Raw genomic sequence first — 13,551 nt, forward strand, 5'->3', positions numbered from 1 at the left:
ACCAGGTAAAGGCTGGCTTTACCTAGAAAGAAAATGCCAAGCTTCCAGAACAAACTCAAAGGGCCAAACATATAGGAAACCTCTTTAGAAAGGTTATATTGTCTTTTAAGATAAGATAAATCCTTTGAGATAATATCTGGCTTTCATGGATCGGAGGTGTCATTCAAACCTGCCGGGAAAACAGTAATGAACATACAGTCTGTCCCGTTTCCATATCAGGGCAGGGAGAAGGGACAGCCTCGTCAAATAATCAAGTCCAAGTGTTCGCTTCTCGCAGAGTGGAAAGCTCTGGGTGTGCTCTTAACAGGTAGGCTCCAGACTTTGCCAGGCATTTGGCCGTCCAAGCCCGTATTTGTTCTGTCCACTTAGGAACCCAGAGCCTGCCACACTGTGGGTGGCAGATCGACATCTGTTGGAGGTATGTGAGTAGAAGGAAAAAGTTTCCCCCTAGGATTATATTAATATGTTCACTTTACCTTAGAGACTGACAAGACCGCTAGTATGGGGGCCCCTGGAGACAAAACTTTTCATCTCTCCAATTAGAATTGGATGAATTACTTTACAACAATGGTTTGTAAAATTTAGCATGCATAAAAGTCATCTGTGTATGTCTTTAAAATGTATATTCCTTGGCCGTGCTCTTAGGGATTTTGATTCAGGAGGTCAGGTATAGGGCCCGGGAATCAATTCATTCTACAAATTAATTTATTGAGGCCTCGTTATGTGCCAAACACTGTTAGGGGTTGGGGCACCACAGTAAACAGGCCAGCTTTTACTCTCCAGGGCTTACACGCTAACAAGGGAGACAAACAGAGACAAGTAAATAGACAAACACACATAGCAATCTGCGTTTCTAACAAGGAGATGGTGACACAGGCAGACCTAAGTCCACATGTTGAGAAACACTGCTTTAGAAATGGAAGTTTTAGCCTGGTAGGTATTTCAATAATTGTGTAACAGGTTAGCCAAGCACTTTCCACAGGACCCAGGGTTTTGAGCCATCACGGCTGTAGGGCAGCGAGGTCCGGAAGTGGCATTGTGCATCCCCGCCTGCCCGCGTGCTGTGGAGGGAGAGAGAGCCGGGTGACAGCCAGCAGGCTCCTCTGAGGATTAGAAGCTGTCTGGCAGTCTTGGCTTTTCCAGACAAGCATGTCTTGGTGCAGGGCAGCTTTGGATAACAGCTGTTGCATCACATATGTCTGGTCTAGAGGTATTTCCATAGCAAAAATGCATATCTCTTACGCTTACCCATGCAGCCTTTAAGTGCCCAGTTAAGCTGTGACTGATGCTTTGCGATGCTCTCTCTGTTAGGTGTTAGTGTTTAAGAAAGAACTGCCATTGAAGTGAGGACTGTTGAGCCAGACTGCTGCTTCGGATGCGGCTGTTTCGCACTGAGATTCTTGATTTTGTGACAGTCTTTAAAAATTCATATGATGCTCTCACTGTCATGTATACGGAAGTCAAAACCTTACATTGTACACGTAAAACTTTTATAAATACGATAAACCAATGCTACCTCAATAAATTAAAAAAAAAAGAAAATTAAAAAAGATTAATGTGATGCTATAGGGTCAGATAACTTCATGAAGTTGCCTGGGCAAAATCCCACACTGCCAGCCAGAGCTGCCAGCTGGAAGCACCTTCTCTTTGTGCAAAGAAGCAAAAGGCACAGATTACCCCGTGTGCGGACTTTGGACGCAGATGCATGGCTATCTTCCCGTGGCTCCGATGGGAAGAACGATCTTACCAGAAGAAGCACGTTACTGGGGAATGTAGATCTCTGGGCAGGCATCCAAATGGTCACAAATCGGGTGCCTGAGCCTTGGGTGGCCCTGCTCCTTGGCCCTGCTGAACTATAATAATTCTACCAACCTTTCCTAAGTGCTTAGAACTTGGCTCTGTTCACAGAGATTTGTGTGCAAAGAAGAAAGGATGCGTGATCCTTCGCGTTAGAAATTGACTAATGTTACGACCACTGTTGATAGCAGCAGCCCCAGCAGTGATAACGAATTACCAGTTTTAGAAGCGGTCCCTGTACTATCCCTTACTCCTGATCTCTGCCACTCGTGCCAACCCCGCAAGAGAATTTTTACTGTCCTTACTCTGCAGATAAGGAAACTAAGGCTCATCGAAGCGGATGAATGTGGCTAAAAGCTTGGAATGTGGAGACAGTAACCAGGTTTCCGCTCCAGACCCTATGCTACTTGTGTGTATTTGAAGAATTCAGTTCCGCTGTTTATTCATTTATAAATTGATATTACTAGTACCTCCCTCACAAGGTTTACAGGAGGATTGAATGACACAGTAAATATCAAACACTGTAAAGCACTAAGTATAAAACTCTGCCTAGCATATAGTAACCAGTCAATGCATGTTAGTCTCATTGTTATTACTAGTAGTACTAGCATTGTGTGACTTGCAGGATGCCACACAGTTAGTAGGGGCAGATTTCAAACTTAGAGCTGTATTCTGACATCAGATCCCGGGGTTCTCAGGGCTGCACAATAAATGTCTTCCGAAGCGTTTATGGGGTTTATCAAAAAATGCCTGCTACCTTGACTTAACAAGAAACCTTTCAGGTTGAGTCCTAGAATTGTAATGATGTAGGTAGTATTTCCACTGTGGTCTCTTGGAAGCCCCCCGTGGACTGAGTAGTTCCTTCATCCCAGTTCGTATTGCTGTTAGTACTGATTAGTAAAATAAGAAAAACATAGACCCTCCCGCTAAAACTTATCACTCTATCATCCTTAGATGATATTGTTCTATGTAGCCCCCAAAGGCTACAGGAGTAACAGAAAACTGCTAGTTTTTTGTTTTTGTTTTTTAACTAGTCAGTGCTTAGCAAGACTATTTCTTTAACATTGATTGTCATGTAGATTAAGCAAGGGGAATTCATGGACTGAAGTGAATTTTCAAATTGCCTGGACTGTGTGGTGACTTGACAATTTGCGTGGATTGACTTGGAAAAAAAGTGTTGCAGGAATTATACGGTAAAGCATTCTCGGGGACCACCTTGGGGAAAAGAGCTCCATGTGTGTCCACACGGCTGCTACCCACGTGATAACTTATCCTAGGAAGGGCTCGTAAGATAAAATAATAAACAGCGGTCAAAACAGATCATTCAGGAAGTACTGGCATTACAAAACCAAGCCCTTCGCCAAAAAAATTTTACCATAATTATAAACAGTGAACTTCCTTGGTCCCTTTAAAATAGAGTTTGATTCGGGAAAAGAACGTTATAATAATGAACTGTATTTTTCTCCTTTAAGATTTGTCTTCTAATATGCACAATGGGATCCCTTGGCATTATGGTCAGGATATGGGAACAGGATGTTTTTGGTGATTTTTGTGTCTAATTCTAGTAATTAAAAGAATTTGAAAAAGGATAGATACATGTATATGTATAACTGAATCACTCTGCTGTACACCTGAAACTAACACATCATGGTTAATCAACTATACAAAAAAAATTTTACATTTTCCAAAAGCACTGACTTATACTTACTCCCTAGAGTGATGGGCAACTGAGGACCCCAACCATGATGTAGTAAAGAGTTATTTTCATATGAAAATATGAAACCTTATCGCTGCCACTAGGAATTAACATTGGGGCTGAGAGGGAGGTAGATGACGAGGGAAACTGTGTGGGCAGGAAGGAAGGGATGCTGGTGGTCTCTCATCACCCCTCCTCCTCCCCAAACTGCCATTCCTCTTCCCTGGACATGTTGGTACAGAGAAGAAAAGGATCATGATAAGAAGTTCAAAGGACTTCCCTGGCGGTCCAGTGGTTAAGACTCTGCGCTTCCAGTGCAGGGGGCGCAGGTTCGATCCCTGGTCAGGGAACTAAGATCCCATGTACCTTGTGGTGTGGCCAAAAAAAAAAAATAGAAGTTCAATTTACCACGTAAGAAACCATGCTTGGCTATTCTAAATAACTTTCGAGTCAAAGAGGAAATCAAAACTGCACTTCCAGAACATTAAAAATTAATGACATGGGAATAGGGCATATAAAAATATGAGAAGCACCCTAAATCATTCTCAGAGGAAAATGTTTAGCCTGACATGCTTTTGAAATTAAAAATAACTAAACAGGGAATTAAAAATAACTAAACATATTTCATTCAGGAAGCTAGGAAAATAACAACAAACAATGTAGGCAGAAAGGATGAGACAAGTTTTTTCAGTGATTTAGAAACTTTATAAAGTAAACCAAATTAATAAATTCAAAAGCTCATACATTGAAAAGATGAATGAATATACAAATATCTGATTAGTCTAATAAAAAAGAGAGAAAATGTAACATTTGAAATGAGAAAGAAGGTTATAAAGATATTTTAATATTACAAAATAATTCTATGTAGAGCTTTAGGAATTTTAAAGAAATGGGAACCTAGAAAAATAATTCTAAGGTACAACTGGGTGAAAAAAAATTGAAGACATGAATATTAACATGTGCTAAGAATGGAGAAGATGAGGGGGACCTTCAAGATGGCAGAGGAGTAAGACGCGGAGATCACCTTCCTCCCCACAGATAAATCAAAAATGCATCTACCTGTGGAGCAACTCCTACAGAACACCTACTGAATGCTGGCAGAAGACCTCAGACTTCCCAAAAGGCAAGAAACTCCCCACGTACCTGGGTAGGGCAAAAGAAAAAAGGAAAAACAGAGACAAAAGAATAGGGACGGGACCTGCCCCTCAGGGAGGGAGCTGTGAAGGAGGAAAGGTTTCCACACACTAGGAAGCCCCTTCGCGGGCGGAGACTGTGGGTGGCGGAGGGGGTAAGCTTCGGAGCCACGGAGGAGAGCACAGCAACAGGGGTGCGGAGGGCAAAGCGGAGAGATTCCCGCACAGAGGATCGGTGCCGACCTGCACTCACCAGCCCAAGAGGCTTGTCTGCTCACCTGCCGGGGCAGGCGGGGCTGGGAGCTGAGGCTCGGGCTTTGGAGGTCAGACCCCAGGGAGAGGACTAGGGTTGGCAGCGTGAACACACCCTGAAGGGGGCTAGTGCACCACAGCTAGCCAGGGGGGAGTCCAGGAAAAAGTCTGGACCTGCCTAAGAGGCAAGAGACCATTGTTTCGGGGTGTGCGAGGAGAGGGGATTCAGAGCACCGCCTAAACGAGCTCCAGAGATGGGCGTGAGCCACAGCTATCAGCGTGGACACCAGAGATGGGCATGAGACGCTAAGGCTGCTGGTGCAGCCACCAAGAAGCCTGTGTGCAAGCACAGGTCACTATCCACACCTCACCTCCCGGGAGCCTGTGCAGCCTGCCGCTGCCAGGTTACCCGCTCTCACGACTATTATTCAACATAGTTTTGGAAGTTTTAGCCACAGCAATCAGAGAAGAAAAAGAAATAAAAGGAATCCAAATCGGAAAAGAAGAAGTAAAACCATCACTCGTTGCAGATGACATGATACTATTCATAGAGAATCCTAAAGATGCCACCAGAACACTACTAGAGCTAATCAAAGAATTTGGTAAAGTAGCAGGATACAAGATTAATGCACAGACATCTCTTGCATACCTATACACTAATGTTGAAAAATCTGAAAGAGAAATTAAGGAAACACTCCCATTTACCACTGCAACAAAAAGAACACTGCAACAAAAAGAATAAAGTACCTAGGAATAAACCTACCTAAGGAGACAAAAGATCTGTATGCAGAAAACTATAAGACACTGATGAAAGAAATTAAAGATGATACAGAGGGAGAGATATACCATGTTCTTGGATTGGAAGAATCAACATTGTGAAAATGACTCTACTACCCAAAGCAATCTACAGATTCAATGCAATCCCTATCAAACTACCACTGGCATTTTTCACAGAACTAGAACAAAAAATTTTACAATTTGTATGGTAACACAAAAGACCCCGAATAGCCAAAGCAATCTTGAGAAAGAAAAACAGACCTGGAGGAATTAGACTCCCTGACTTCAGACTATACTACAAAGCTACAGTAATCAAGACAATATGGTACTGGCACAAAAACAGAAATATAGATCAATGGAACAGGATAGAAAGCCCAGAGATAAACCCACGCACATATGGTCACCGTATCTTTGATAAAGGAGGCAGGAATATACATTGGAGAAAAGATGGCCTCTTCAATAGTGGTGCTGGGAAAACTGGACAGCTACATGTAAAAGAATGAAATTAGAACATTCCCTAACACCATACGCAAAAATAAACTCGAAATGGATTAAAGACCTAAATGTAAGGCCAGACACTATAAAACTCTTAGAGGAAAAGATAGGCAGAACACTCTATGACATAAATCACAACAAGATCCTTTTTGACCCACCTCCTAGAGAAATGGAAATAAAAACAAAAATAAACAAATGGGACCTAATGAAACTTAAAAGCTTTTGCACAGCAAAGGAAACCATAAACAAGATGAAAAGACTACCCTCAGAATGGGAGAAAATATTTGTAAATGAAGCAACTGACAAAGGATTAATCTCCAAACTTTATAAGCAGCTCAATAACAAAAAATAAATAACCCAATCCAAAAATGGGCAGAAGACCTAAACAGACATTTCTCCAAAGAAGATATACAGACTGCCAACAAACACATGAAAGGATGCTCAACATCACTAATCATTAGAGAAATGCAAATCAAAACTACAATGAGATATCTCCTCTCACCTCACATGGTCAGAATGGCCATCATCAAAAAATCTACAAACAAGGCTTCCCTGGTGGTACAGTGGTGGAGAGTCCACCTGCCGATGCAGGGGACACGGGTTTGTGCCCCAGTCTGGGAAGATCCCACATGCCGCAGAGCGGCTAGGCCTGTAAGCCATGGCTGCTGAGCCCGCGCGTCCAGAGCCTATGCTCCGCAACGGGAGAGGCCACACAGTGAGAGGCCCGCGTACCGCAAAAAAAAAAAAAATCTACAAACAATAAATGCTGCAGAGGGTGTGGAGAAAAGGGAACCCTCTTGCACTGTTGGTGGGAATGGAAATTGATACAGCCACTATGGAGAACAGTATGGAAGTTCCTTAAAAACTACAAATAGAACTACCATATGACCCAGCAATCCCACTACTGGGCATATACCCTGAGAAAACCATAATTCAAAAAGAGTAAAAGAAGAGAACATACTACAATGTTCATTGCAGCACTATTTACTTGCCAGGACATGAAAGCAACCTAAGCGTCCATCGACAGATGAATGGATAAAGAAGATGTGGCCATATAAACAATGGAATATTACTCAACCATAAAAAGAAACGAAATTGAGTTATGTGTAGTGAGGTGGATGGACCTAGAGTCTGTCATACAGAGTGAAGTAAGTCAGAAAGAGAAAGACAAATACTGTATGCTAACTCATGCAGTTACATGTTACTATTAGTTACATCCTAACAGTTCGTTAGGATGGCTATTGTCAAAAAGACAAGAAAAAAGAAATGTTGGTAAGTTTGTAGAGAAAAGGAAACCTCTGTACACTCTTGGGGGGAATGTAAATTAATACAGCCACAACGGAAACAGTATGGTTGGAGGTTCCTCGAAAATTAAAAGTAGAAATACAATGTGATCTATGAATCCCACTCCTTGGTAATTATCCAAAGGAAATGAAATCAATATTTCAAAGGGGTATCTGTACTCCCGTGTGAATTCCAGCGTTATTCACAATGGACAAGATTAGGAAACAACCTAAAGTGTCCTTCAACAGAGGAATCAGCCATAAGAAAGAAGGAAATTCTGACATTTGCTACAACACGATGAACCTCGAGGCATTCATTGTGCTGAGTGAAGCAAGTTAATCACAAAAAGACAAAAAGGAGTGAGGTGCCGAGAGCGGTCAGATTCATAGACACAGAAAGTAGAATGGCGGTTGCCAGGGGCCGGGGGGAAGCGGGGCGGAGAGTTTTTAATGGGTATAGACTTTCAGTTTGCCGAGATGCAAAGAGTTTCGGAGATAGAAAGCGGTGATGGTAGCACAACAATGTGAACGTAGTTCACATCGCTGACCTGTACCCTTAAAAACGGTTAAGAGGGTAAATTTTATGTGTATTTTACCACAACTTGAAAAAAAATGGAAAACACAAAAAGAGAAGGGACCATGCTTAACTGTTGAACACTTGGAGTTCTCTTCTGAGTCCAACCTCTGATTCTTCACTTCCCAGCTATGTGACCTTGGAGCTGTCACACCCTGCCAAGACCGTGAGTCAAATGGAGAAAGGAGACCACGTCACACTGTTTAAGACGACTGTGTATATGGAAACTCTTCACAGGCTATGTCAGCACCAGGGAAATGTGAGGGAACATACTTCTGTGTCTCTCATAAACGAATTAATTAGAGCAACTGTGTAAAGTGCTTAGGACTGTGCCTGGCGTATGAAAAACACTCCATATGTGTCAGCTATTATTATTTTAGAATCCTTCCTGATATAGGACGTAATGAAGCACAGACAGTGCTAGCATCTCTGAATTCTCTGCATCCAAACCCATAGGAGATATGACACTCAGGGGGCTCCCCACAGCCCTGAGCGATAATAATTGATTCAGGGTGAAGTCTATCTTATTACAGTGCTCTCAGTAGCTCCCTGAGGACCAGAAAGTTAATTAGCTTCCCTACTGCCTCCAGGCACTGGCCACAACTCAGCTAATTTAATAAAAGAGTATAATGACCCCAGATTATTTATACTTTCAATTGTTTACATCAATTGTGTGGCAAAGTCTGGTACTTCAGGAGAGCAGGGAAATGTAACTGTAATTGACAAAGCTAAGTGATAAGTTGAAAGAACTAAAAATGTATACAAAAGCATAAGTAGTTAATTTTTGTGGTATAAAAGTGTTATCAAAATAGCTAACAGAACTCTTGTGTTACAAGGGAGCTAGGAAGGCTGGTGACTCTTCTAGCCGTGTGCCAACCAGGCATCACATATCTTGGTCAGACTTATTTTCTGTAAGGTTTAACAGCAATTTACTAGTAACTCAGGTGAGTGAAAGGGAACCCTAAAGGAGCAAGCGATGGAGAAATCGAAGAGAATGGAAGAGAATGCTAGAGAGAATTACTTTCTTAAAGTACCTGTAAGTCCATACTGATAATAAATAACAGAGACATACAGATAGACTGACAGACAGACAGAGACAGAGAAAGAGAGATGGAGAGAGAGAGAGAAAAAGGGAAAGGAAAGTTCTTCCTTACAGTAGAATGAAAGGAACTAGTAAACTTAGAAGGAATGATGGAGTTAGAAAATCACTGTTTTGCAACCATCATAATAATAATTCAGGCAAGAACCATCAATGGATGCTAAACTACTAAACAAATGTTTTCGGAGGAACACAATATTTATATGGTCTTAAAGCATCCCCTACAGATATTTATTAACTGCAAAGTAGAGAATAGTCATTTTACAGTGGAGAGGCCTGGCAGGCACCACCTTAACCAATAGGCAAGCGGACATTACTCCTGATCAGATGCACTTGAGAAAGACAGGCATCGCCTCCCTGGAATTCCTGCCCAAAATGCATCGCCTGAATCTAACCATGAGGAAACGTCAGACAAAGCCAAATTAAGAAATATTCTGCAAAATAAATGGTTTACACTCTTCAAAATATCAATGTCATGAAAAACAAAGGAAGGCTGAGGACATGTTCCAGATTAAAGGGGAATAAAAAGGCATGACAACTAAGTGTAATCTGCGATCCTGGACAGGGAAAAAAAATAGCTCCGAAGGAGAGTATTGGGACAATTGATGACATTTGAATAGGGTGTATAGGTTAAATAATAGTCTTGTGTCAATGTCAAATTTCCTGATTTTGATAACTGGACTGCGATTATGTACGTGAATATCCCTGTTATCAAAAAATACTCATTGAAGTATTAAGGGGTAAAAAGGGCATGTCTGCAAGGAATTCTCAAAACGTTCCAAAAAATTTATATCTATAATATACAAAAAATTTATGCATGTAATCTTCATTACATTCAACATGTAATATTAAATTGCATACATGGAGAGAAAGAGTGATCAAGCAAATATGTCAGAATGTTAACAATTGGTGAATTTGGGTGAGGGTGTATGAGAGTTCCTGTTACTATCCTTGTAATTTTTCTTTGTTTGAAATTATTCACAAAAATACAAAGTTAAAAAAAAAAAAAAGGCTGGATGAATAAATGTCCAAGAACCCTTCCAACTCTGAGGGTTTCCCGACTGAAATCCATTAGCAGGTGGTCAGCGCAGCAATAGCCCGGAACCCTGCCCCCTCCGCTCCCTGCCAGCCCTCCCTAAACCTCGCCCCTGCCCTTCCATCACCACTCCTGCTTCCCCCTCTGTCTCCTTCCCATTTTATAATGTAAGATGATTTCAGACTTCTTGTGAGCTCTTGAGAGGAAGATCCTACATAATTTTAGCCAGAAGAATAAGGAACTCACAAAGGAAATGAAAGCTTGGCTACTTTATCCCTTTTTTTTCATATAATTCACATTTCATCTCTAGCAGACCCTTCATTGCACAGTTAGATACACCTTGAGTTCCCTTCCTTAAAACAACCAAACCAAAACCATCCTGGACTCGACATCTTCTCCGTCCAGCTTCTGCCCTACCACCACCCTTCGCGGCTCCACCTCTAGAAACGTCTGCCTTCCATCTCCGTTTCCTCTCCCCTCACCCTTCCACCCCCTGCAAACTGCCTTCCACGCTCACGCCTCTACTGAAGCTGCTCCTGCCAGACTCGCCAGCCCCCTTCTCATCAGGAAAGCTGAGGGGCAGTTGTTGACCCTCGTTTCATCTACTGGTGGCATTTGCTGCTGTTAACCACTCCTTCTAGAAACACGCCCGTGGCCCTCATGGCCCCGGGTCCTGATTCTTCTCCAACAACTGTGGCTGTTGCTTCCCAGTCTCCACTGCGGGCCCCTCTGACTCTGCCTGTCCCCGAAATGGGGATGCTCCCGAGCTCCTTCCCAGGCCACTCTGCGTGGCTCCCACTGTACACCTTCTGACATCCAGGCTGCCATTCCCAGGTGCCTACCTGACACCCTCACTTGGACGTCTCCTCTCATAAGCTCTTCACACTCGGCAGCTCCACATCTAAACTTTTCACTTCGGCGGGGCTCTCTGCCTCGTAGAATAGCACCGCGAGGGCTTAGCTGGTGAGCCCCGAAGCCTGGCGTTCCCCCTCGACTCACCTCTCAACCTGCACACTCACCGGCCAGTCAGTAATTCCTGTCAGTTCCAGCACTTCACCTCCCCTGCTCCACCTCAGGTGAGCCTGCCATCCTTCTGACGTTACTACATCTCCCCACTTAGGCCATACACGGTCAGGGAACTGGGATTACACCTTATGCTATTCTAGAGCCTAGTGCCATGGTGAGCAGTCATAAATGTCTGTCTAATAAATATATATGAATAAATAAATGGTGAAATGGGTGGCATCCTTTTAATTTAGTGGAATTTCTTACTCCATCCTTTAAAGACTAAATATATTTTCTTATATTAATATTTTAACCTCCCCTCCACCTTTTTCCAGAGTACCTACAACGTTTGGGTGCCAATTAAGACGGATGTTTCCTAAGAGAGCTCTTTGGTTCAGGCACTGAGCTGATGAGTTGCTGGGGGCATTATTTACCTCTTGCTCCCTAAACTGTCCCCCCTCCTGTAATCACTCCATCAAGTTCACACGATCTATGGTGCCTGGAATGATGACACCTCCATAAATCAGTTCTCAACCTGCTGGTTGTTGCTTAAGTGCCCAGGTGACGAACGTCCTTCTGCACCTTCTTGGTGCAGAATGGTTTTTTTTTGTTTTTTTTTTTTGCGGTACGCGGGCCTCTCACTGTTGTGGCCTCTCCCGTGGCGGAGCACAGGCTCCGGACGTGCAGGCTCAGCGGCCATGGCTCACGGGCCCAGCCGCTCCGCGGCATGTGGGATCTTCCCAGACCGGGGCACGAACCCGCGTCCCCTGCATCGGCAGGCGGACTCTCAACCACTGCGCTACCAGGGAAGCCCCAGAATATTTTGATTGATTTAACAAAGGTTCTGATTCAGTCAAAGGCTGTGAATGCGTTAGCGGCATGGAGGAACAATGTCCCAGGACTCCAAGCAAGAGTGAAAAAGAAACAGCAAAGGCCAGCAGCTGGGATGGACGCAGGTTTGCTGTTCTACAATCATTGCCTGTTTTTGGACTTTAGTCCTTTTGAGATGCATGTGTAGAATTTGCAAACTGCTAACCGACAAGGGTTGCAGGTTCATGCTCACCTTTCATCACATTTAATCAGAATCACACTGTCTGTTCCAATGCCCAAGGCTGCAGCTCCCTTCTTGAGAGAAAAATGGCTCTGAAAAAGAAAGTACATTTGTATCACTACCATCTATCTGCTTAAGTCTTGATCATCTTGCAAAACTGAAACTCTGTATCCATTAAACAACAACTCCCCATTCCTCCCTCCCCAGCCCCTGTGACTACCATTCTACTTTCTATCTCTATGAATCTGACTACTTTAGTGCCTCATGTAAGTGGAACCACACAATAATTATTTTTCTGTGCCTGCCTTATTTCACGAGCATAATGTCCTCAAGGTTCATCCATGTTGTAGCATGTCTCGGAATTTCCTTCCTTCTTAATGCTCAATCACATTCATTTTATGTATACACAGCAATCTGTTTTTTCATTCATGCATCAACGGACCCCTGGGTTGCTTCTACCTTTTGGCCATTGTGAATAATGCTGCTATGAACATGGATGTACAAATATCTCCTTGAGCCTTTGCTTTTATTTTATTTTATTTATTTTTTATTTTTTATTTTTTTTTGTGATACGCGGGCCTCTCACTGTTGTGGCCTCTCCCATTGCGGAGCACAGGCTCCGGACGCACAGGCTCAGCGGCCACGGCTCACGGGCCCAGCCGCTCCGCGGCATGTGGGATCTTCCCGGACCGGGGCACAAACCCGTGTCCCCTGCATCAGCAGGCGGACTCCCAACCACTGCACCACCAGGGAAGCCCTGAGCCTCGCTTTCAATTCTTTTGGGTATATATACCCAGAAGTGGAATTGCTGGATCATATGGTAATTCTGTTTTTGAGGAACTGCTCTATTTTCTTCCATAAGGCTGCACCACTTTACTTTCTCACGCACAGTGCACAACTGTTCCAGTTTCTCCATACCCTTGTCAATGGTGTTGTTTTCTGTTTTTCGATAACAGTCATTCAAATGGGTGTGGGGTGCTACTTCATTATGATCTTGCTTTGTATTTCTCTAATCGTTAGTGATGTTGTGCATCTTTTCATGTGCTTATTGGCCATTTGTACATCTTCTTTGGAGAAATGTCTATACAAGTTCTTTGCCCTTTTCTGAAGGGGGTTGGTTGGTTTTTTGTTGTTGTTGAATTCGCTTGGGCTTTTGCATGAAGATAACAAGACCCTGGAAATTATTCAAGAACCTGTTACCCCAACACACAGTAACCTACGCCAATCTCACGTACAAGGCATAAGAACACAGCGACAGCAGCTGTGTACTGTATGGCTCCCAGACTGACATTTCCCTACCCAGAGATTACATTCAGTTTCTCTCGAGTTCAGTGAAATCGTGTGCACTCAAGT

The 13,551-nt window shown here is 43.2% G+C and overlaps 1 protein-coding gene across 1 annotated transcript in view; it reads right to left on the reverse strand.

Annotated features, from left to right (window-relative positions):
- GAD2 (glutamate decarboxylase 2) overlaps positions 1 to 13,551 on the reverse strand; it is a 69,770-nt gene that overhangs the window by 32,345 nt on the left and 23,874 nt on the right. The window contains exon 8 of the mRNA XM_049705596.1: positions 12,211 to 12,290. Coding sequence (XP_049561553.1) covers positions 12,211 to 12,290 — 80 coding nt within the window. The remainder of the gene's footprint in view (positions 1 to 12,210; positions 12,291 to 13,551) is intronic.

The sequence above is a fragment of the Orcinus orca genome, chromosome 2 (assembly GCF_937001465.1).
Source record: "Orcinus orca chromosome 2, mOrcOrc1.1, whole genome shotgun sequence".
Taxonomy (NCBI): domain Eukaryota; kingdom Metazoa; phylum Chordata; class Mammalia; order Artiodactyla; family Delphinidae; genus Orcinus; species Orcinus orca.